At 42.5% G+C, this 26,636-nt stretch overlaps 1 protein-coding gene across 1 annotated transcript in view; it reads left to right on the forward strand.

Moving 5' to 3' along the window:
- Window positions 1-26,636, forward strand: part of IL27RA (interleukin 27 receptor subunit alpha) — a 182,028-nt gene that overhangs the window by 2,103 nt on the left and 153,289 nt on the right. Inside the window, exons 2-3 of the mRNA XM_069233137.1 lie at window positions 534-720; window positions 5,330-5,351. Of these exons, the coding sequence (XP_069089238.1) occupies window positions 534-720; window positions 5,330-5,351 (209 nt within the window). The remainder of the gene's footprint in view (window positions 1-533; window positions 721-5,329; window positions 5,352-26,636) is intronic.

Here is a 26,636-nt window from a genome sequence, read left to right on the forward strand (position 1 = left end):
TCAACCAGGATAGTGACAACAGTAGCCTGTAGTTGGGGTAGGCTGCTACTCTTGAAAATTCTGCAATGCAGGGGGCATGGGTGAGTTGGCAGACAGACATGTCATCAAACTGGAGGGAGCTCAAGGCAGTTCACCTAGTTCTATTAAATTTGTCTCCTCAGATAATCGATCTACATGTTCAAATCACACAATATAGTTGTAATGCATTATGTAAATCAACAGGTTGGTTGCCAGGTGCAAACTCTTAATATTTTGGCACAGGGGCTCTGTCTACGGCCAGAAGTCAATGTGAGGTCTTTTAAGATTATTTATCTTCCAGGACAAAGAGAAATGGGCAGCAGATTATTTTAGCAGTTTTTTCCTCAATGAGATCATCATCGATGCTGTGTAGACCAGCAGTTAGTGAAGAGTTTGGCATGTCGAAGATAGACCCCTTTACTTCTGAGAAAAACTCTCAGCTCCATTATTTCTGAACAATTAAGTTCTATTCAGATGCTTGGAAGATAAGCACATTGTCATTCAATGTCCCAAAGTTCTGGTTTATGCATTGATTCCTATGATTCAGAGTATTGCAGAAGATCAGGGAAGACAAAACCTTGGTTCTTCTGGTAGTACCAGGTTGAACACGGATGGCATAGTATCCTCTGGCATTGCAATTATCAATCCAGCCTCACCGGTTGATATCAATTCAGCCTTACCCCCTGAAGGGATCTCAGCTCTGTAAGAAAGTGGGTTATTAGTTGTGAAGGATGTGAGTCCTTTACAAGTAAAAGGACCACAATTCAATTTTTACTGGGAACCAGGTACTCCACTGTAGCGCTAGCCTCTCTCAGAGTAGCAAAGCAGAACAGTCCAAGGCCTAATCAGGGGAGGTGGTGTGGGCTACCAATCCAAAATTCACTGGCATGCAACAACAACAACACTCAAACTATTGTCCAGTCAGTGCTTTTTCTTTTAAAAATGACAAATACTTTTGTTACATCCACATTACTAAATATTATGCATTATATTACAAATATATATAGCCAGGTACATGGAAATACCTTTGGTGACACCCTCATATCACATTTCAACCCTAGTGGCTCTTGAACCCCATAATGACAATATCACCAACCTACACCAGATGCAACATCACAATGCAAGGGGGTGTAAGTAACGCACATATTTATCAAAGTGTCACTGCATTGATATAAATAAGCACAGGATTTACTTTGTAAATTTACCCATCATAAGGGGTGTGAGTTTATATAAGGGTGCTCTACTGGCTTTGTCAAGGTGTCACCAAATTAATACAACATCCACGTTATGATTCTCTGTGATATCCCCATTAGAATCAAAGAAAATAGTACTACCAGTCATAACCATTATTTATAATAATAGTACAGGAGCATTGTTCAATATTCAAATCATCAATAAAGTATTGGCATTTAAAACTAAATGTGTGTCTGAGTCTTTTTCCATTAGTTACAGGCTACATAAGGTACCTATAGGCCCAATCAATAGAAGTCCCCGCACCCAGTGCTCTAACTCTAGGGGTGTTTAAACCAATGAAAAACCTCTCACCTTGGAGAGGTAGGTTTACTTCTGACTTCTGAGCTGCTGCACCTCCTGAAGCCCTCAAAATATTTGTACCGCACATTGGTGGCGTCAATGCACCACATAAGCAAAACAACATATACAAATAAGCCCTCATAGGGCATTATTGAGGGCACCACCCTGGATTTATGAATAGATGAGCAACCTTGCTACTGTGCTCTTTATACTTTCACTGCCTCATGGTGCATACTGTTATGTGTTTTTGGCTTTTCGTTTTTGTTTTTCTTATTTGGGTTCCCCAGGCCCACCTGGGTCACCCGCAGACTTGGCGGTGCACTGGAGGCAGATCTGCGAGCCCACTCCCAGTTGCCAAAGCCAGCTCTCCATTCAGCTGTCACTGCTGACTGCTGGCACTGGAGCTGGGACCTTCATTCTCTGCCCCATTCATGCAGACAGGGTGTGGACACTACAGTGTGCGCACTGCCTCGCTGCAACATGGGGGTAGGGGCCGCACACTGCCACTAGGGGGCATAGCAGTGCTTCCCCTCCCATGTCAGGGATCAGGTTACAAACCCCAATGAGCCGGCCCTCAAGGTGATAGGGGCTCCCTGGGGAGCAGATGATAAGGGGGTGGGGCCCCATGCCTGGCCCCTCCCCAAGGATGCAATAAAAACAATGAACCGAGTTTGGGCCCAGACCCACTCTGGGGATTTGTAGAAGCTGCAGGAGACTCACATATGCTCCTTTTCTTATGGGGTATTTCTTTTTATAAAAAGGCAAATCTTTGAAGAAGCATACATTGGGCCCCTTTTTGCCAATATTCTTAATCTTGAGTTCATTTTGCACCCGGTGGCCAGGCTAGTCAACAGGAGTATTCTCACCAGGCCTTCTGGTGTCTAAAGGGAGCATTTTGCAGGGAGCTGGAGTTTCTAGCTCCCTGCACCAGTCTTCTCCTCTGCCTGGCTCCTGGTGCTCCACTCCTTCTGATACGAACATCCTGTGCAGCTCATCTAAACCCAGCCTGGAAAACGTCCTCCTGCCTGCATTCACCATGCCCCATGGACTCTTGAAGAGCACCCGGGGAGCAGCAGTGTCTACCTGGACCTTTCCCCCAACTGGTCCTGAGGGGGCATAAGGGGCCAGTGCCACTGGGCCTGGTGAGACAAAAACTAGTCCCGGGGTCAGCTGGAGTCAAAGTCGTTAGTCCATACTTTGCAGGCTTCAGGCAGCTTCTCCTTCCAGCTGCGCATCCTCTCAGCTGTTGTCAACTCCCAGGTCCAGGGTCTTCTCAACTGTCTCTCAGGGGTTGTAAGTGGGGTGGAATGTTTTAGGAGCCAGGAACTCCTGGACAATCCTTTGGTGCCATGTCAACCCTCCTCCCAGTTACCTGCTGCACAACATTCTGGGACAATCCAAAGTGGAGACGTCAAGGTTTCTTTGGAAAGTGGTCCTCTGAGGACCTCAGCTCTGCCCCTAACTAACATCACTACCTGATCCATTCTCACCAAAACGTCAAAGGCAAGATCTTACTGCGTTGGCTCCAAAGGTCTGGCCCTCCTCTGCTCTAGTGGGCCTTGTCAGTCCAGGCAGAAGGGAGGTCCTAAGATGGATGTTGCCTCCTAGGCATCAATCAAGGGTGCATCTATGTCAGACGTTTGTGAAGCACCTGGTTGGTCTGCTCCCCACATGTTTATGAAGCATCATAGACTGCAGTTGGGGAAACATGTCTTCTGCGTTTGGAGAATCTTGTTTCAGCTCAGTTGTGAATAACTGGATCTTTATCAATAATAATATGTTTCCATTTTTGAAGTTGCTTATATCATTAATGCTTAGCATGTAGCAATATGATGTTGGCAATGTTTGTTTATGAAGCCAATGACTGCTTGGGTATCAGTTCACGGGTAATGATTGAGACAAGGAAGATGGGCACGGAGATAATGCCCCAGGAACTTACAGGCAATCTTTATTACTCCAAGGCCAGGTCTTCCTTTTCACAGTCATAGTTTCCCATCCCTCCCTTCCTGTAAAGTTTCAGCTTCAAATTTGGTTTAGCTTTACAACTACAGGAAGTTAAGCAAGCAGACTTCCCATTTATGCAAATGAGGTCTAACATAAGGGATCGGCCATTTTTGAAGGATTGGAAACTATATGTGTTTTGTTTGCTTGGCAATATTTCTGTGCACATAAGTGTTCACTCATGGGTGACTGTTTAAGGAAGACCAGTACTCATACTAGTAACTGGGCATTCATTTGCAAAGAAGTTAGTGGTTGTTATAAATGGATTTTTGGGTTGGCTAAGGTAGGCACTCAGGGCGAGTAAATTACACACCAAAGATAACCTGTGCTCACCCCTGTTAGCTTGACGCAGAGCAGTCAGGTTTATCCCTAGAGACAATGTGTAAAACATCTGCACAACACATTCACACCAGTGACAAAATAAATACACTACAAAAGAGAATCTACAAGTTATATAAAAATAAACTGTATTGCATGAAACATCATTAGACCAAAAATGACATGAATCAGTAAAACTCTGCTAAGCAAGCAGTTGTCAGATCATCATTATTATGTATGCAAAAGTCAGAAGGACATTCCCATATTGTATGCATCATTCACCAACCCTACCCTCCCACTGCATACCAACTAGGCCCTGGGGACAGGCATGTCCCCACCCAACATGGCAAGCACAACATTTAGTATAAATAAGCTCTTAGAAAGAAATGCAGCAACATAATGAGGGCAAGAGCGCTGTAGGGAAATCCAGCCTCGCCAAGCATCACCCATACCAACCCTCTACTTGACGGTTGTGGCGCATCTGCACATCTTTGGATGAGTCATCCAGTGTGTGGAAATACCCTACGACTAACACAGGAGCTCGTGTGCTCCTATTATCAGAAATGCAGTACTAAGATGGCCCAACAGGAACGGGGCCTCCGTCGAGGGTGCCCTTCCCGTCCTGTTATAGCCGAGTTACGATTGCCTCCGAAAAGTATGCCACAAATCGCAGAGGGCACACACACACACACACTGTCTGGTCGAGCAGGGAGACTTCGCTGGGTCCCTTGTGCAATAATCCAGATCCCCACAGCCTTCTTTGGCCCGGAGAAGCTACTAGAGGGCCGCTTCTCGCTCACAGCAGTCTGTTACAGGAAAACCTCCCAGGGCCCCTCCTCCGGGAAGCCTGCGGTGTGGCTGCCTCCAATAAGCCACCAGACAGCAAATGCTCGGGCTCCTACAGTGCCGGTGTTCTGAGTGTCTGCGCACCGACCTCAACCACTGGGCACCACCACACAGGGTTTACTTGGCCGACCGCCAGCCGCGAAAAGATCAGACCGTCACCCAACAGGGTGAGATCGGTTCCGATGACTCGGTACAAGCACAGCCGTGACCAGCCCTACTCCTACTTCCTCCCTTTTCTAATGCAGAACTGCGCTAAATCAGATCCGAGATGGGCGCACGTGGCTCGCTCCAAAAATGCTAGCCACTGCAAAACCGAACCAGCCCAGCCTAGAGCCCCTTCCTGTAGTGTAGGAGGATAGCTGGCCCAGAGGCATGTGCGAACCCCGCAGCCAATCAGCACTCCGGAATTGAGCTCGGCGCACTCGGATTGGTCCATGTTCCACCAATGCACCAATCCTAAGTCACCTTAGAACGTTAACAATCACTTCACCCAGACGAACTCCAGACTATATTTATCAGTGGGTGAGGCTGGTATGCGACTCGGACGGGCTGAAATTGCAGTCAAAATTGACGTCCTTGTGATTAAGAAGAGCAGGGATCAGCTCTGACATAGGGTGGAGTCACGGACGTCCCGTGTAAGTAGCGGACAGCTTATGTATGAGATTTAATTTTGAAATATGAACCTCTGGCCCGGATATATACTTTTTATACGCAAAATCGGCGAAAACTTACAAAATACTATTGTATTTTGTAAGTTTGCGCCGCATTTGCGTCAAAAAATGAGCAGATGCGGCGCAAAAAAAGTATAAATCAGGGCCTCAGTGGTAACAATATAAAACAAGCATTGGCAAATCCAATAGGTCTCGTATTTTGGATCTATTTACTAGTGCTATGTAGCATTGGTAAATAGAGCATTGTATTTTTGTAAAATATATATTTAGAAATTCAGTTAAAACTAATGTTAAACCTTGATACATAAGTTGTGTAAAAAGACAAGTGAGGAGTCATATTTGTTAATTTTAATATAATTAAAGTTTTAAAATGTTAGTAAGTGCAAATTGCAAATGTACATGTAGGACTGTGTTGTATATACTTTTGACATTGGTTTGTATATTTGTGTACCTTGTTAGAAGTTTCTTGTTCTGTTTAGCGGGACCATAGGCAGTATGTAAATTGAGCATTGAAATGCTTGTTAATGATGCAACGCTGCCATCCACATGCTAAACCTAAATTAACATTTAATTGAAACAATATTAATAATCCGAGGTTCATGCTTAAAGAGAGAAAGTAGATCAACAAAATATGAATTCCAAAGTAATTAATAGTCCGCAAGTAAACACTAGAACCGTTTTTTCTAAATTGAAATAGTCAGTTTCTCAGGTGAAAAATAAATCAAAGCCACTCTCTGTTGCTTTAAAAAAATGACAATAGAGAAAAACTTTTGGCTTCTGCTCACAGAGCTAAAAAAAATTATGAAGCAAATGAGCTGACCGTTGCCTGCTCTGAGGAATTATTATTTCATCCCAATGTTCGTTTCCGTGGAGGTTAGAGCATTTAAAGGATGGTTGCTGCAAAAAAAACAGAACATTTCCCTCATCATGATGAAGGCGTCCACTTCACCACGTATTGTGGTGATGACGTACTCAACAGCACACTCACTGTGGAAGCTCTTGATCATCATTCTGACTGTGACTTTCATTGTCAGCATTCATTGTCCTGTTGTCAGCAAGGGCCACTTCCTTATTTTTATCCTGTTCATGCACAGAATGAGTACATGGCATTTAATCATTAGTCTTACTGATGACTAGGGGTTGGCAATAGATTCCGCTCTGCTGGCAGAGTTCGCAGAGTTTGGGCCACTCCGCATTAAGAATATAATGTGGAGTTTCAGCCAAATTCTTTTGACCGCAAATGGTGAAGGTTTTTTTTTTTGCATGCGGCTCGCAATGGTAAGTTGGTGAACGAGAATTGGCATCCCCTAACTCGATGTAAGGGCGCTAGGAGGGCACCCAGCGAGATATTACCAGTGGGGGAGGTCGCGACCATTCGCGTTGGGAAAGCTGATGCTCGAGTAGAAACCCTACTTGTGAGGTGGCAAAACCACCCTGAGCAGCAGTGCTCCCTGGTGTGCCAGTTGGTGCCATTCGTGCTGTTTTCTCAGCACGGAACAAGCTCCCTGTGCTGAAACTCATCGCAGCCATTGTGACTTGCCAATTTGTGCCCTCTTGCGGAATTTCATGGAGTTTTTATGTAACTCCATGGAATTCCACAGCTTGAAACTCTGCAAGTTCTTCCCACCTTCCTCATCAATGAGAAGTCTGTTGAAGGAGATGAGAAGTATTGTATGAAACACAGCATGTCATGCCCTGCAAACTTGAAAAGAGATGTGATGGAGAAGGGAACATATAAGAATTGTAGATAGGAGATGAGATGCAGGAGAAGGAACAACGAGGATAAATATAGATGGAAGAAACATTGTATGAAAGAAAGCCTGGCATGCGCTACATCTTTGAGTAGAGATGTGGAAAAAAACAAACACACAAAGAAGGTGTAGATTGGACAGAAAATGGAGTAGAATGGAAATACTGAGAAGAGGTAGAAGAACCACTGAAGGAAAGGTAGACAGTCTTCTTGCTATTTTCTTAAACAAGCACACTTCTGATATATAGAAGATGGAATGGAACGCTCCAAGGCAGTGTCACGTACTTCGCTGGACTTCTCACCTCTGGATTTCGGATTGTCGAATACACCAAGTCTTCTACAGGTCCTGGATACTCCCAGATAAGGGCGACCCCTTCTAGTAGCCACGGTGCCGCTTGCCAGGCTACGCCAAAGCAGACCGTACCCTCCAGAAGGAGTCCCAGAGGGAAAAAACCCCAACACTGGGGAAAAAACCTCTAACAGGAACTCCTGAAGGAAAACAAGAAAAAACAGGACTTGACAACAGGAAACAAAAATAGGCAATATCCAGGGTACAAGGCAGGAAAAAAGGAACAGACAAAAATCTCCCAAGGCAAAAGCAGGAACAAAGAACAGGCAAAAATCTCCCAAGGCAAAAGCAGGAACCAAGAACAGGCAAAAATCTCCCAAGGCAAAAAAGCAGGAACAAAGAACAGGAGCGAACAGCACAACCAGAAGGAAGTGTTTGCAACGCAAGGAGGAACAAGACTGACTGACTTATATACTGAGAAAAGGGAAGTGACATCACAGGAAAGGGAAGTAACACCATCTTGGATTGGGAGAAGCCCATAGACTAGTATAGGAAAAAGGAAGTAGTATATAAGAAAAACAGAGCATGCTGGGGCAAAAACACGAAAAAGACAAGATGGACACAACATGGCTAGAGACAGGCAAAAGGACCAACAAAAAACCCACCACCAACAACAAAAGAAGTAAAAAGGCTACAAGTAAGTGTAGCGCGACCGGGAGCGAAATATATGCTTCCCAGAAAGCATAGTAAAAAAACTCAGGGCACGGCGCTCCGAATATCGGTAGCGTGTTCCACCCGCGAGGACAGAAAGAGACGCCGCGTCTGAGCGCGGCGTTACAGGCAGGGTATTAACCCCTCTTCTGTGTCATCTTCACCACTTTATGCCTACTAGACTAGAACATCCAGCTAGACCAGACCCCAGGAATGCCATACCAAGTCACTCCCAAAGTAGCATAAAAAACTGATTTATTGACTTCAAAAAAAGGCTTGCTTGATGATTATTAATATTGATTCTCTGTACATTGTGCAAAGCGATGTCCTGCAAATCTGTACCAACACACTATGCTACAGGCACACTTTTTTCCAAAGGGTTGTTCGGGTACACCACCTTCTGCACTTCCGAGATATCATGTGGTAGAGGAAGATGTTCTTGGGACGTTCTAGAAATTAGCATACAGATGATGATAAAGGGGATCTGGGTGGAGAAAACCCTGCAGGGCAAGGTTTGGTCAGAGTTGAGAATCCAATGGTAGATAAGTGGGAAGATTATGACATGAAGTGAGCTTCCGCCCCAGGTGAAATAGCCAAATTAAATGTTTAATGGATAGAAGTTCCTCGGAAGTTGAAGTCATTTGGAATCATTCTACCTCTACAGAGAAGAGCTCTATTTGCTCTGATTTCAAACAGAAACTGTTGCGGGGTAATTCAAAACTTAAAAAATGGAAAGTACGACAAACTCCTTTTTGGCAGTGTAGAGACAGCCCTTTACTGTTGCGACAGGAGATCGATCATCTTCACACAGGCAGGCAGCAGGTCTCAATTTGCTGTAGTATAGACAGCTTCTTATATACAGAATCACACAATGCTTTATGACAAAACAGTAAATAATAATTGACTGGCCAGTTATAAATTGAAACAGGAAAAACATTTGAACACCTGTGAACCCGTAACCCTCAAACCAGTAGTTTTGAACCTGTGGTCCGAGGCCCTTTGAGGGTCGGAAAAGCCTCCTCAGGAGGTCCGTGACTGGTTAGAAATTAACTAACATTAAAAAAAAAATAATAAAGTGCATATAAATGAAGTGTACAATTGAAAGTTTTAAATTGCACTGTAACTGTTCAGGAATTTGAAATTGGAGGCTAAAAATAAATTAGTACCCTCAGATTGCTATATGAGAGCAGTCCAGGTGCATTAAACAGAATATAGTATGGAAGATGTGCAGCTTCAGTCTAATTTAGAAAGGTTCCAACCTTATTATTAACATTTACATTTTTTTGGGGGGGTTTCTTTGCAAATTTTAAAAAATGTGTTATCATTTGTATGTTTGATGGAATGCTTATTCCTGTATTTTTTGTGTATTGTTTTGACGTTTAAATCATTGACGATGTTTAGACCTGGGTCCTGGCTTCCCATAATGACTGAGTGGAGAGAGGACCCCTGGATTCCAATAATGATTCATTGGGTCTCTGGTTTCCAGTAATGATAAAGTGGGGGTCCACAGAAACCAAAATGTTGGGAACCACTGCCTGAAACTCTAAACTATCTTCCACATATTCTTCATGTGTGACTTTCTCAATGCTTGGCAAACTAACGATTCTTTGTTCTTGAACACATACATATTTGTGGTAAATACAACTTTAATACAATGTGTGATTTATCATTGTAACCCTAAGTAAGACCTCCATGTAGTCTTGACAGATTAGATTTCCTGCACTCGTTGTTTAATCGGGTCACAATCTATTTGGAAACACTAAGTACTTGCCAGTGAGCCTGTGTGCTAAGAATCATAAATACCTACGTGCTTGCTAAACACAAGTTGGCTTTTAACTACAACCCTTTCAAGTTACTTATTTCATTATGTCTAAGTCCTCAAGTTAACTCTTCACTTTATTCCAGTCAGTCATAGTTTTGGGCCTGCAATGTTCTTTTACTATGTACAGATGCGTGGTGCTTTCTGTCATTGTCTGTTGTTGCATTATATATTCATATTCTACATTTTCCTTAACATCCTCCCCACTGGTTGATATTTCAACTATTGGACGTGAACCCTAATCTACATTTAGCACTAAATGATACACATTACCCTGATAATTTACTACATATGTTAGCATCCCAACTGGAAACATCCTCCTGCCTTAGCACCTACTCTTCTACAACATGCTAGAATCAACTGTATGAAATGAGATAATAATAATAAGGCTACAATAGATGGAATTAAATCTCCCAACAATCCTGATGTCCAGTATGGCAGTAATGTCAACCACCCACTAAACCAATTATCTGTGGCACCTCCTTCATATACCATTTTCTTTTGTAGATTATGCAGTGTCTGTCTGGCCTCTGATAAAGTTCCATTAACCACATCATTCGCTGGGATGAAATTACAGCACACTGTTCCAGTCCTCTTCACACCCCTTCTTGCATAGCCCTCAGAAGGTCCAGTACATATCTTTGCTGCATTACTATCCTTATTGCACGCAGCTCTTCGTTAACCACGTTGAACCCATTGTTGGTAGTGTTGATAGTCTTAAGAAGTTCCCATTGGGTTATTGGCAACCACCGAGCTGTTGCTGTGGCTTGAACAAATGGCAGAATACTCCCAAAAAATAGACGTGCATCATTGAACAAACAATACTCCTGAGGAATGTCACCCCAAGTACTTGTACCATAATATTCTGCAGTTCTCTTTCTTTGAGTATGATGCAGCAATGTCGTTGGACAGGTCATAGGGTGTTCATGTAAAGCTGTCAGATTAATTCCAGGAATTATCAAAACTGGAGTGTGCAAAATCATAAAGGAGCAGATTCCACCTCAGTTTGGTGGCAACTGGGCATCAAGTAGTTCTCCACTCTGCCTAGAACAGTCCATGAGGCTGGAAGTGCCCCCCTGCATGTCAACGTTATCTGTTGTAGTCTTACAACCAATATTTTTGCCCACATCAACAGTGCCATTTCCTCTGAAACAAAGAAACAGAAGTTAGTCTCAAGACATTCTGAGGACTTACTGTGCTATCTATCTAAGGGTAACATGAAATGTTTTCATACCAGATATGTGTACACTTCCCTATTGCATCCTGACTACCATCAATACCTTTCCATAAAAATATAACCCTATAGGAAAATTTGACATCAGAATGCCATTGATCATGGGCAAAGGCTGATCCGAAGACTCTAAATTTTGGCCTACGAACACAATCTGGGGGTAAAGAATTCACTAAATAGCTGTTACACTCGGTGGGCAGGCGTGTTATTCCTAGACAACTTAGATCTGGGACCATCTTGATCCAATCTATAGTGGTAGGATGACTTGACTTCTTCATACGTGATATCTCTTCTTTGATGTCCTGTTTTTCAGTGAGTATTTTGTGGTGTTAACTAAAAAACGTGCTACTTTTAACACGTGTCAACTACATTTGGACCTTAATTCTACATAAGTAAAGATGTCATAAACATACAGCTGTACTTGGAAGTACTTCGTTTGTTAAATATAGCCTATCTGATCCAGTAGCATGAGGAATTAGGGAGCACACAACTCATTAGTGTTTTCCAAATCTATGTTTAACATATGCCAATACCACACTACTTGTTTTTGCCTTGACAAAGCCATATATTTGAGTGCGTGACAATCAGTATTTCAGTTCCTTCTGATCTGTCCTTTACCTGGATAGTAGACTCTGCTGTTTGAAAGTGTGGATTCTGCCTGTCTGTATCCAAGGAGATTCTGAATAGAGAAGCATCTCCCTCCTCCCTTCCACAGGGACCTGGGCCTGGTGATTGGCTCCCTAGCTCCCAGACAACTTGGACCCTCCCCTCACACCTGCAGTGGGCCTTTACGTTTGTGGAGGGAACCCCAAGACAACCACCTCCATATTGTGAGCCCAGCTTTATCTGCGCCGTAATACAGCCTAGTAAGCGAGAGTCATAGGAGACCGGTAAGAGTTTGCTTAATCTGTGTATTCTTGTTATTTGTTAAGAATTGTATTTCTCCTACCCGTGGCGCGTTTGTGTTAGGCTCCCTGTGTTTCAGCAAACTTGGTGGTTTTAAACTGTTCCTTTTTTGTTTTGTTTTTACCCATGACTGTTTGAAATTTCTCTCTTAGTTTTTTACAAAGACTGGCTCAAGCACCCCCCATTTGTTTCTCACAAAGCTACATACACTTCAGTGGCTAAATAGTGTGTTTAGGAGCTTGCTTAATCTGCTCTGTGATTTAAACTGTGTTTGGAAAGTGTGTGCCCCACTTGTTTTTGTCTTGACAAAGCCATATATTTGAGTGCGTGACAAGCAGTATTTCAGTGCTTTCTGATCTGTTTCTTACCTGGAAAGTAGACTCTGCTAGCTTGGAAGTGTGGATTCTGCCTATCTGTATCCAAGGGCATTCTGAATAGAGGAGCACCTCCCTCCACTCTTCCACAGGGGCTTGGTCTTAAGGTAATTTGGTCTTATATAAGTTTCTATCGATTGTTTCATATGTTATTGTGATTGGTTGCTGGGGTTTATAGTTCTATTGGTTCTGTTGGGATACAATTTGTGTTCTGATTGGTGCTAAGGTATGGTTCCTATTGGTTTAAAGGTTTTTATAGTTCTTGTTGTGATTGGTTGTCTGGGCTAGGATTGCACTTGGCACTAGGGCTAGAGTTCCTATTGGACAAAGGTTTTAGGGTTCCTGTTGTGATTGCCTGACAGGGGTAGGGCCGTGCTTGGTGCTAGGGTTTCTATTGGTATGAAGGTTTGTAGGGTTCCTGTTTTGATTAGCTGTTGGGGTTAGGGCTGTTCTTGGTACTATGGCTAGGGTTTCTATTGGTTTAACGTTTTTTAGGGTTCCTGTTGTGATTGGCTGTCTGGGGTATGGCTGTCTGGGGTATGGCTGTCTGGGGTAGGACTGTGCTTGGTACTAGGGCTATGGTTCCTATTTAACAAATGATTTAGGGTTCTTTTTGTGATTGGCTGTCTGGACTAGGGCTGTGCTTGGTACTAGGGCTAGGGCTCCTATTGGTATGAAGCTTTTAGGGCCAGGGCTCTTTTTGGTTTAAAGGTTTTCAGGGTTCCTGTTGTGATTGGCTGTCAGGGCTAGGGATGTGATTGGCTAATAGGGTCAGGTCTCCTATTGGCTCTTGGGTTTAGAGTTAGGATTCCGATTGGCTAGGGTTCCATTGGCCAATAGGGCTATATAAGCCTAGGGCTCAGGGTGTCTCAGCTCAGGCGTCAAGGCTAAGGGTGTAGAGGACAAGGGCAGTTGCCTGTTTGGGCCTGTTCAGCCCGGGTCAGGCCTAAGGCCAGAAACGCTGCCCAGTTTTCCATTTTTGAGCAACTACCTTAAACCCTCTGTAGGAAGTTGGCTCTGTATATACTGTCTCAAAGTAAGATATAGTATGTACAGAGTCCAAGGGTTCCCTTTAGAGGTAAGATAGTGGCAAAATTAGATAATTCTAATGCTCTATTTTGTGGTAGTGTGGTCGAGCAGTAGGCCTATCAGAGGGTAGTGTTAAGCATTTGTTGTACACACACAGGCAATACATGAGGAACGCACACTCAAAAACTTTACTCCAGGCCAATAGTTTTTATATGGAAAATTATATTTTCTTAGTTTATTTTTAGAACCACAAGTTTAAGATTTGAAGTAAATACATAAGTTGCAAGGTACTCCACACAGGTAAGTTGGAAACTTTGAATTAGAGCAATAACATATACAGTTTTTTTTAAATGGCAATAAGCTATTTTAAAAGTAGACACAGTGCAAAAATCACAGTTCCTGGGGGAGGTAAGTATTGGTTAGGTTGTGAGGTAAGTAAGACACAAGTCTCAGTTCCTCGGCATATGCAGCCCACCATTGGGGGTTCAAGGCAACCCCAAAGTTACCACACCAGCAGCCAAAACACATAGGCGCCTATGGAGAACAGGGGTGCTCTGGTTCCAGTCTGCCAGCAGGTAAGTACCCACGTCCTCGGGGGCAGACCAGGGGGGTTTTGTAGAGCACTGGGGGGGGGTACAAGTAGGCACACAAAACACACCCTCAGCGGCACAGGGGCGGCCGGGTGCAGTGTGTAAAGCAGGCGTCAGGTTTTGTATTGGATTCAATGGAGGGACCCATATCAAGAAATATGTGTAATTACTATTTTATAATAATAAAATATGTACATACTCTTTAAGCCTCTTTATCAAATGTATATTTACTCATGGTTAAATGTATATATGGGTGTGTGTGTGTACATATATGTATAGGCAGGAGTGTATATAATGTATGTGTATGTACACATATGTGTATGCTATCCTATGCTTAACATGTTCATAGGCCATTGCATAGTTCCTAGATAAGTTGTTAGATTAGATACCTATGAGTCCCTGCTTTCATTTTAGCTATCACAATGAGCAAATGTTATTTAACTATTTTATAAGCAAGCCTTTTGCTACTGAAAATTGAGGAAAGATAAAAATATTGTTAGAAAAGTACACAAATAAATTAACCTCAAATATTGCTAATCTTTAAAGTCTGGGTTTATACAACACAACTTTAATTCTCAAAATATTATATCCATTATATATATATATATATATATATATATATATATATATATATATATATATATATGTTCTCTTACTATGTATTTATGTATCTGTTTATTTATTGCATTAGTCCTACTGTACACGAAGAAAACAATTCTCCCTCATAAGCTTTACTCTGTCTCCCCATCACCCTATACCTCTATCAATCTATCCTTCATCCCCACTCTCTGACTCATCCCAAACCCCCCCTACTACTATGATCTCCAAAATCACCCTTCCTAACCTTTTCCCTCCTCTACCGCTCCTGGCTCACCCCAAACTTCAGTTTACTACTATGATCGCCCAAACAACCCTACTAAATTCTCCCTCACTTATCTCACCTTTGATTCATCCAGAACCCCTTCTACTGCTATGATCCCCCTAACCCTTTTCTCCAGTCTCCTTCCTCCTCCATCTCTCCTTTACTCATCTCAAGCCTCATCCTATTACTATAAACTCCCAATTAACACTTCTGGATTCTTCCCGCCTCTATCTCACCATTATTCGATTCAAACCTACTAAAAAGTCACATATCCTCTGCTCAAATCAACTTATACTAATACTGTACTCATATTTCGTTATACCAATCCATCCCTACTCATTTTTGGTTCCAGGTTAGTGTGCTACTTGCCAAGAAGCACTTCACCTTGTCAGGGGTAGTGAGCGCTATATAAATACAATTACAATACAATACAGGTAAAGATTTCTAAAGGATTTCATGATCTGCCTCAACTCTTCACTAATGCTGTGACCGTGGGCCTAAACACTTGCAGTGATTTTAGGTTTTCGCTTCACCGTCCACATGCTCATGGGCGCTTTGAGGTAATATTCTCACCTGATGTTGAAATATTTGCAAACGTTTACACATGTTTACTTGGTGCATGCGACGATTGTCAGCCCTGCAATGAATCTGCCAGTGGAATGCAAAGGGCCTGACATTTAGCTTTTTAACATTTAGTTATGATGACAAACTGATTTGACTTAGTGCTGAAGTAATTCTGTGACACACTCACATATGCTCAGCTTTGACGTAATGTTTACATTAGGCTCTGAAACATAAAGGGCCACATGTATGACCATTTCCTTTTCCGACTTGTAATTTGTGAGTCGCAAAAGGAAATGTACTAATGTGCCACAGACACATTTAGCGAATCCCAATGGGGTTGCAATTGACCTGCTTCACCAATATTCTGAGGTAGGTCGCAATTTGTGACTCATTGGGAATGGGCAATAGCACAGGGATGGTGGGCTGCTAGAGACAGCAGACCACCATGTCTGTGTTTGCCTTTAAATAAAGCAACTTTTTTTTTTTTTAATGCAGGCCGTTTTCCTTCAAGGAAAACTGGATGTTTTTCAAAAGAAAAATTAAAAGTTTCCGTTTCCTTTTTTTAAACACTACCTGCTCATAAAAACATTTTCTCTACCATTCACAAAAGGTAAGGGGTCCCCTAGTGACCCCTTCCCGTTTGCGACTGACTTACCACCTACTTGAAGTAGGCGGTAAACTGAGATTGTGAGCTGTCTGCCCCAGGCTGCCTGGCCCACACACTTTGAAACACAAGACGGAAGCCAGGCAGTAAATCAACTTTCTACACTGTGATGCTTTGATTGAGAGTGCTAGTGCTGAGGTTGAAGGCAAAGCATAGTGCCTATCAGTGGGTCGGTCTTTCTACAGAGCAGAAAGAACAATGATCATGTGTTCCAGTTGCAAATGAAATTCAGTGTAAATGTGTGTGAAGAGGTGCGCAGGGGTCAAAATATTTAGAAAGCAAAATGAAATGAAGTGCTTACATGTGAATGAGTGCTGTATGTATTTGGGGTGGTAAATTTGAGGGAGATGCAAGGGAGTACATTAGGAGAGAGTGAAAAGAGGGTGCTGAAGAGGAAAGAGAAGAGGTTGAAAATGTGTAAATGGATGAGACGTGAAGAGAAAAAGAGCATACATATCTAATGTAAAGCACAACTAACTGAAGGCCATTCTCCTTCCATAGGCCACAATAGTATTTAATTCACAGGCTCACAATTTCAGAATTGAAAAGTTTTTTTAATTATTTATAACTAATCATTGTTGTTACTCATTATTCATAAACAGTTAAACATAGCCAATAGTACTGACCGGTTTTAGGTTTACGTCAGCTGTTGTGTTATATTTCTGGATGCAGTAACATCTCAGAGAGAAACTAAAATACAAGCCGGGGATCGCACTATAGGAATCACTGAAATTTATTTTACATGTTCCCTTTTAGAGAACCCCCACTTTTCTCATCCCACCTAAAGACCTGTCTGCACATATTTCTGTATGATTGGTTGCAGCCAGCAGCTGTGGGTGCTTCCTGATGCCTGGTGAGAGCATTTTCTTCCAAAGTTGATGCCGCATGCAGTGCAAGACTTAGGGCAAGCACACACTTTAAAGGGCCTGAACCTGTTGCGCTGTACAATTTGCACATTAAAGTAACTGTTGAACATATTAATGCAGGAAGATACAGGGCACTTTTTAATATTTCAAGACTATACGTTCTCACTGCTTTATAAACCTTGCTTTCGCACTAAATTAATTTGCCTTCAAATGCACCATTTGTCAATATTTTTTTGTGGGAGGAAGACCAACCTCGGACCCCGCGTTATCCATTAAGCTTACTCGCTTCACTCGCTGCATAAAAGTCATACCCTTTTACGCTACACCACTTTCAAACTTTACCAGCCGCTGCTGTAAAGAGCAAATGCCACAAAAAAGTTCCATGACAAGAAGTTGCAAACAGAACCTCTTTATGGAATCCCCTGGATGAATTGGAGGGGGCAGGGGGAGCAAATGAGCAGCTGGGTGTGAGAGCTAAGAATCATTGTCAAAGCCAATAGCTTTCCGACTATGACACAGCCAGTCTTTGCACCGTTATAGCGCTTTTCGCTTTTTTTTAATTGCTGGAGGTGCAGTAGGGAGGGCGAAGGAGTTATGGGATGGCTTGTGGGAGTGCAACACGGATAAGGGAGGGGATGTGAAAAAAACATGCCCTAGCCCTTTTTTTGTCCATTGTGGGGTGGGAGGTGAGAGGCAACATGGAGGGAGGCAACACGGACAAGGAAGGGTGGGAGATAGGGGTTGGGAGCAAGCCCATGGACAACGGAGAGTTGGAGGGAGGGGGTAGCGGTAAACAACATCACAAACATGAACAGAGGGAGGGGTGAAGCAACAAGGAGGACTTGCAGGGGGGATAATTAACACAGAGGTCAAGCAGTATGGAGGGTGGGGAGAATATTGGCTTTATGATTGTTTTAGCCATGTTGTAGAGTAGGGCAGCTGCTGTGCAGCATGACTGAAAGTTAAAAAAGAAAAACATGCTGTGATGTAGCGCTGGCTGGGTCATAGCACTTTTTTTATTGCTGTCTTGAGGGCGGGTGCGGGGTAACAGAGATGGTGACAGGCAACCTGGTTAAACACAGACAACAGAGGGTGTGAGGAAAAAGTGCTATGATGCCAACGGTGTTTGCATCAAATCGTTTTTTTTTTGTTATGGAGTGTACAGTGGCAAGCAGCTACACAGACACAGCAAGGCGGGAATGCAGGTGGTGCAAGCAATAACAGAACATAGAAGGAAGGAGAGCTGGTGGGGGCAATTAACCATCTAGACAAAGGAAGGAGGGAGTGTGGCTAGGGATAAACAATGACACAAAACAGAAGGATTGTGTGAGGTAGAGAGCTAAAAAAGACACAATCGTGTAGACTGCTTAAGCACAAAGTAATGCGTCCATGCTCCAGGGGAGGGACAAACACACAAAGAGGAAGGAAACCTATAGCAGCTGACCAATAAGAATAGCAGGAAGGGTGACAGAGTCCCTAGGAATTAAATCTGAAAGCCAGCTTGTACATTTACTTTTAAAAATCCATGTGCCCAGACGTTGGCATCAAGAACAAATGAGCATGTGACTATATTCTGGCTCACCTAATTGTTCACAAATAGGCTGCATTTCAAAATTTCTTAAGGGGTAATACATATGCTGCGGAGGACGTCTGTGTACTCCGCAATTTCTAGGGTTTAATATTTGTAAAATAACCCTGATGGAATTCTTGCAATTGCTGGAGAAAGCTTTGTAGAGTCTAATCACAGTTTAGACTCAGAAAATAGTGCAGAGGGTTAATATGCCTGCTGACAAGCACAACATTTAACATTCAGGTGACAGATTTGTACTTAATGTAGGTACCTCTGTGAGTTACTGCCTTTGTCACAAAAACCCTGCAGGCCATAAGCCACATTCATGTAATGTAGCAGAGTGAGTCATGTAAGCCGGCACCAGACAGCTGCAAGTAAACTGCAAAGCTTAAGATTATACCGTTATTGTTTTTTCTTAAAAAAATCTTTTGGGTAGTAGTAAAGAATTAATAGTACAGGCAAACCCAACCACTGTGTTCAAAGGATGTAGATGCCACACGTTTTAAATCCTGACTGTTTCTCCTGACCAGGCACTCATAACATGTAATGCTTACCATTAAGGACGATATGGGCCTCCTATACCCTGTGACCCTCATTCCATTTCCTGTATATTGACATACATTCTTGTTTGATTCATTACCTCTGTAAAATAAGTGTATGATGCAAAGGGCTTGAACACTCTTTACAAGATAAGTGGCTTCTGTACAGGATAAGTAGCACTACAAAAGCAATTAAATAAAGAATAATAAAAATAGTAAGGTCTATGTAAATAGTTACTAGTGTAATTGATAATATAGGGAAATATATCTGACAGACGTAAGTTAAACAAGCATGTACAATGCAGTGGGTCTCATTAGAGCTATTGGCACTGTAAATTCATAACTGGACTTTTCTTGTCACATAAATTGGTCAACCCTGCCTCATAATTTGGTCTTTTTCTGCCACATAATTCCAGTGGCCCTGCATATAACTAAAGCACTTCCATTTACCTTCTCCCTTTATTTGCAGCCAAAAATGAATATATTCCCATTTATCATCCTAATTTAAATCTGCCATGATAATTCCAATAGAATACCACTTTCACCACCCCACCATCACAGTTGCTGGCTGGCTAGCACAATACCCCCCCAAAAAGACATAAGACAACCACGGAGCAATACAAGAAATAAACAAGAAGGATCACCCAAATATATCAAGTGTGTTCAAAAAGTTATAGTGTATTACGGATGGTAAGTTGGCCTCAATCAGGGTCATAATTGCAATAAGGAGAAATTAATAAAACACATACAATTATCATATAAACCCAATAAAAGCCTTTTATCAGATGTAAACTTTTAGCATTAGACTGTAATGCTCAGAACAGCCCCTAGAGTACACCACAATGAAAATAGCACTTGTAAGAAACATGGTCAGGCAACCTTATAGTTAGCCCCTAGGGAACATACCCACATGAAAAGAAAATGACCAAAATTAATGCAGTGTAGCCATATATTTTGCTCCTAGGGGCATAATGCATTACACATTTTCAAGACTAGCAGACCTACTGCAATGATATTACAAACAAGACTCTTAAAACAAAAATTACTCTCTGCTAAAACAAATGTTACAGCCATGATAGAGGTTAAAAAGACACTTGTGGTAGGGGTTATTATTTTGGGATCCACTAACCTAGTGTAGGGACCCAGCGATGATCTAGACAAGGTGGTCCGTTGTCCTAGGACCATCATAGACAAAAATGTTTTTTAAAAGAATGCCCTGCAAAGCATTATGGGGCGAATATTATAGTATGTTGACTGTAATGCTTAGAACAGCCCCTGGAGGACACCACAATAAAAAAAAAAATTGTAAGAAATAAGGTCATGTAACCATATAGTTAGCACCTAGAGAGCATAACCACATGAAAACAGAATGGCAAAAATGAATGCAATCAACAATATATTTAGCCCCTGGAAGGCATGATGGATTACAAATATTCAGGACTAGAAGGCCTACTACAACAATAAGTCCCTTATGAAACAAACTGCTCCCAGCTGTAAAACAAAAGTTCCAAATGTAAGAGAGCTGAAATGGGGACTGAATAGTGGGAGGGGTTATTATTTTGGGGTCCTTGCTAACGTAGTGTGGGGGCCGAAAGATGACCTAAACAGAAACAGTGTGTCATGCTGAACATTTTGGTGGTCCTCCTACTGTCCTAGAACCATCACGGCCTGAGTTATGGGTAACAGTGTTGTGAAAAAGAATTCTTGCATGGCATTATGGGTTTAGTTTTCCCATGAATATTGTAGTATCAGCTCTCCCGCTGTGCAGGGATAGCCATGTTTGCTTTGAGGATTTTTCTTTTACGTAAAGCATTTACCAATTTCAAGTGTTTTAAAGGGAGAGCCACAAGAAATGAATCTGATTAGGTAACTGTGAACAATATGACCAGTGCTCCAATACCGTTGATCGAGTTCATGCTGTTGTGCCTGTTTGCGCTGTCAGCATCATGGCTACCATGCAGCACGAAGAGGAGAGACAAAAGAAAAAAAATAGTTTGCTCACGCTGAAGTACATCGGCAATTGTGCAATAATCCTAGTAACAGGGGCAGTTTACAAGGCATGACAATAACAGCCTCAAGGCGGGACAAACGTAAAGCATTTACCAATGGCATCAAGTGATTTTTGAAAGTCAAGCCCAGAAACGAATGAAAGTGATGGGTGTGAGATGGGCGTAGTTAAAAGCCCAAAATACTTACAACAGGTGAAAGTGCTTGTGCGCTCGACCCTAAAAACAGTGTCCAAATCAAAGTTTGTGTCTAAGGCACTTGTGAAGTAACGACAAACTGAGTGTCTGAATCTGTCTGTGGCAGAGACATGAAGTTATTAGGCTCCAGTTAGCACCCAACCAGGATGAGACACAAAAGGGGTGCTGAGGTCCTTCTAAGTGGGGTATTTGTGTTGGACTCTGCTGGAAGCGAAAATAAGAAATCTCACCTGCTACACATTATTGGTGAACGCAAAGCAGAGAAAGTGTGGGTACCGCTGAATGAGTCCAGGTTTGGGGGATTTACATCTTGACAAAGTCACCATGCATCACCGTGGCTGGCCTGGTTCCCACTCAGTAGTAGCTGATGGAGCTGTGATTCTGCTGGATTCCTCTAATTTGCTGGATTTGTGGATCTGAAACAACCAGAGAAGTCACAGAAAAGGGTCATGCGACAGGAGTCAGGGTACAAGAGGTGAGTTTTTGAGAAATGTAGAAGGAGCATGACCAAGATGATGTTGGCATTCAAGCAGAGACATGAAGAAGCAGGGTCACCAGGAGGTGCCTAAACTGTTCACAAGGACGGAAGCTGGTGAGGCATGGAGTAGTAGGAGCAAGGAGGCGTTGGAAACTTTGGCAGACATTGAGAAAATGGGGAATCGGCGGAGGGGTGGCTCTTTCTAACATGTACTGGATCTGTTATTCGAAAGCTTTTGCTTGAACAAACATTGTTTGTAATTACAGTTTAATCATCGCAATTAGAAATATTTTATGCAACATATAAACAGAATCAGCAGCTCTTAGAGAATGCTCATATAAGAGGTGAAGCATAAATTGGAGCAGTTATCAGAAGAGCAGGTGCCCATGTGACCGCTAGTGGTTCATTTACAGAAACAATGTAGAAGTGGCCTTTTCTTTTAAACGGAAGTTGCAGGATATAAAAAGTTACTCCTGAAAATAATTCACACTACTTTTAAATGGATGTAAATGTCGGTGAAAAGAAAAATTGAGGTTAAATAAAAACAAGGTAGAAAGCAAAGATAGAAAAGCGAGTAGGACGGGGGAGGGGGCAGTCACAGGGGTCAGGAGAAAGTGTTTGCTTAAGAAAGTTGTACTTTGCTCTCTTGCAAGATATGGAGGCTCGTGCCATTCTCTCTAATTTTGGTTTCGTTATACCATGCAATGATGGGCATGATCCTCTTTCATAAGCCAGGATGTATTCCTGCACAAGGGAGTTAGGAGTAACCTTTCTGCTTTTAGTACACATTTTCTTGTGTTTTTTAGTATCTTTGACCTTTAACATTTTGCCTGGCTGCGGGCCATCAGAATTCATGTTAGGCTAACACTAGAGGAGATGCAGTCGGTTTTCGGTGTGTGGCACTGTTCCTCTCACGCCAACCCACCACAGGTGCAGTGTTGATGATGGGCACCATTTTTTGCTGTATGCCATGTCTACACGTTGTGAAAGCAAGTTAGACAAGCATTTGCAATGCAATATAGTCTCGAATTTCTCCGAGTTACAGCTATTAGCAGTTGTAAACTCCCAAATGGATTTTTCTTACCACATTGAAAGGAAAAAAAAGAGCGTGATCGCACTGCTACAGTTCACTCGTAGTGAACCCTATCGGCAAAAGTGCAATTATCTACTTAACCGCCAAAAATGCACTCGACTTCTGCTAAGCGAGATCGCGCTGCGAACAAAAGATAAAAAGTAGTCCACAAACCTGATGGGAAACAGCAAGCCTTGCATGTCTTCAGTACTTGGTCGCTGCGCTTGAGGAGGGCTAACCACCGGAAAAGGCATGATGGATGCGTGCCTTCCACTAATGAAAGCAAGCAGATTTTAACAGGTAAGCCCACAAACCAATGAAAGACACTGACGTGACATGGACGGAGCTCCGAGCCCTTTTCTAACTCCTAAAGCGTCTAGCAAGCGAAACACATGCGCAAGCGCATGCGACGCAGGCTCAACCCTAAAAAACGTTTAGTGGAAGATGATGTTTTTCATAATTGAAAATACGCGTTGACAAACCCATTAGTAAATTTTGCAAAGCTTCTGTAACACACAGCACTCAAGGGCGGCAGCAAGGAAAGTCTCTCCCTCCTCTCTTTTGGAGTACTATGTACAGGTATACATGTCACACCCAGTTCCTCCTTTTAGCGGCCACAGCTAGATAATCAGCTCTTGGCTCACCCCACAAACATGGTGTCCAGTTCTGGAGGACACTTCTTGCTCATTTATCCAGTTCTGAACGTGAGAGTAGAAATGTTGTGAAAACATGTTTGCTTATTTATTGGTGTGTCAGTTTCTGTGTATAGTTATGCAGATGGGGACATCAGTGTGTAGGTTGGTGAGCGAATGGAGGACATTGCATGGGTAAATTGGTGGATGGGTGAGTCAGTTAGTGGATGACTAGGTGCAACAAGAGTTGGCTAGGCCAGGGATTGTATTGGATAGTTCAAGTGTTTTGCCAGCATGTTTATTGTTATGACATTTGTGTTTGTTGATGGGTAGTGTGTAATTTATAAATGGATGGATGGATGGATGAGATTGAGTGGGTGGGTAAGTGACAGAGAAGGTGACATCCGAAGCCCATATTTAACGTTTATAAATCCCCCTACTTGGACGTTCTTAAGTCCAGTGGTGGCTGGTGACTGAAAGCAGTGGTGGGGCACAAATACAAGACGAAATTGCACCTTGTGAGAGAGCCTCACTACCCACGTATTTCCATTCACCTACTCACCCACTGCCTTTTGTCACCTACCCATTTACTCATCCACATTGTCATCCACTGCCATTCAAACAGCTCTTATACACAGACACCCACATTTTCTCAGCCACTCAGTCAAGCCCTGCAAACACATTCAAACAAACACACATTGCCTCACCCATCCAGTATCCAGCAGTTTCAGTGATAAAAGGTACACGTTTATTTGAGCTGCAGATTACATGTTTAATATGATATATCATGTCATTAGTCTGCAGAAGAAATAAAACAATAACTAGCCATGATAAATGACTGGCACCATTACTGACTTTGAGAGATGAAATCACCTACATAGGCAGTGAAAGGAGAGGAGAGCTGAGAGAACAGATTCTTTTTTTATTGTCTGTAAAAAAGATAGAGCTCCAACTTACTTGTGTGCAGGGTTGTCTTTGGCATATTTATGACGTGAGGTCTTCAGGTCACACTCCTGTCTCCCAGAGAGCCCTGGATGGAGTTATTTATTGTTTTTATTCCATTTCTCTGCCACAGACTGAGGATTTTCTTTGCGCAATGCCACATTCTTTTAATAAAATGTGACCTCTGGTACGTAGACCCTTCTGATCACACCCCACCATTTGAGTAAATAGGAAAGGGTTGAGAATAATATTGGAGTGACATGAAGTTTTCAGAAACCCGGGCTGAACAAAAAAAGCTCCAGGCTGTTTACAATCAGGGCTTCTGGTGGAGGAGGAGATAAGCGAGGGACGTCACTGCGAAACGTAAGGGCTTTACTTGGGCAAGCCCTGTCAGCCCTACTGTGCAGCTTTCAGCCACATACTGACGCAGGCGGAGTGGGGCTTTTCAAAGTGCACAACTTTCACTCCGAAAATGTTGTGCAGAAAATGTTTTATTTTCATCATGTAATTAAATGTATGCTTCACTAGAGAGGCCAGAAAAGGCTAGGGGCGCAGCCCCTTAGCCCTTGAACACCAGCCGCCACTGCTTTAGTCTCCTTTGCACCCCCCTGCCCTACCACCATTAACTGAGCTTACAAAACAGAGGCCCCTATTCTTTTAGTAGGGATTCATAGAAGAAAGACCCAATAAAAATAAGGAAGATAAACCCATGCTTTCTACTCAGTCCATGGCTCTCACTAGCGTGTTTATATGTGTTGCTTATTGAGTAAAGCGGAGGAGTGTGGCACTTTGATTGTTGTATCAACCTCTCCTCTGTTAGGACCTTTTGCCATTTATATTTTATCAGTATGTAATGCACTGCGTCTTATGCTTTTTTACTGAAAAATGTGTAGTCAAGAATAAATACTTACTGCAAGTTCAGAGCTCGCCCATTGTTCTTGAAACTGAATGCAGATGTTTTAAATTATGGCGGTAGGAGGTTTACTTTAAGACATATTATTCTCCCTGATAATGTTATCATTATGCTTTACCTTAGTGACACTGAAGTGCCGAGTATGCCAAAATGTATCAAGCCTTGGCAAAACCTATGTCTGCCATAGGGTGTGAGCTTTTTGTCTTTATTAGTGCTAAATTGTGTTTTGTGGTGGTTTTTGTAACCCTTTGTTAGGGAGCTGCCGGGCCCTCGCCAATATACAATAAAAGCATCGGCAGGCAAAAATGTTTCTTTAGTCTCGAAAATCACAAATTGCCATAGGAGCACCTGGCACTGAAGGGATTAGGTGAGGTGCACCCGTGCTCCTTGTGAAAGGGAAGAATGCCACTACTCGCAGTGAAAGGAGCCAACAGCTGAAGTGGGCTAGCCCATTGCTCCATAATGTTGCTGTAGTAGTGTTCGGAAAATGTCAGTGACACAACAGATCAGTGACAGAACTACAGATCTGTGAATGAAAAGCGTTGGCCCAAGACTGCTGTAAGTAAGTATATTTTATACACAACATTTCAGTAAGACCTAAAAATTAATACAAAAAATAGCGTATTCGGTTGAAAGAGAGTGAAAGGAATTGTAGCCTTTTGGCTGTGAATTTTTCGGAAACTTTTCAGTAAATTATTTTGATAGTAAAATATTTATCATGTAGGTTCTCAAAAATGTTTTGTTTCAGCAGTTGCCATTTATACACACCTGGCCTTAAACTCTCACCCTGCCTGGCTCCCATGTACCTTTTACTCGGGGATCAGCTGATTCCTCTTCTCGTTCACGTTGGCTTAAAATAGTGTTCCGAAATATAGGGAAAAACACAGATTTTTCAATTATGGCTACCATATGAGCTTGTGCTACTGGAACACATGGTTTCTGGCTCTCAGCATTTGTTTAATAAAGCAGTGTATTATAGGAGATGCAGTCTTGGTCTAGTTCAGCTGAGCCAACTGTGCTAAAACACATGAAAATAATGAATGATAAAAGGAAAGTGCATGGATGGAAAAGATGTGCCCTGAAACATAGAACCATGTGGTTGCAACACACCGGTAGGATCCTTGCAGATTACCGGCCAGGCATAAAGATGGTGCAAAGGACATTCCACGTTTACTCTTATGATTTTGTTTGTATCGTTTTATGAGTAACAAAAACGAAGGAAAACTGCCTCTTGCTATCAAGCG

This window comes from Pleurodeles waltl, chromosome 4_2, assembly GCF_031143425.1.
Source record: "Pleurodeles waltl isolate 20211129_DDA chromosome 4_2, aPleWal1.hap1.20221129, whole genome shotgun sequence".
Classification (NCBI taxonomy): Eukaryota; Metazoa; Chordata; class Amphibia; order Caudata; family Salamandridae; genus Pleurodeles; species Pleurodeles waltl.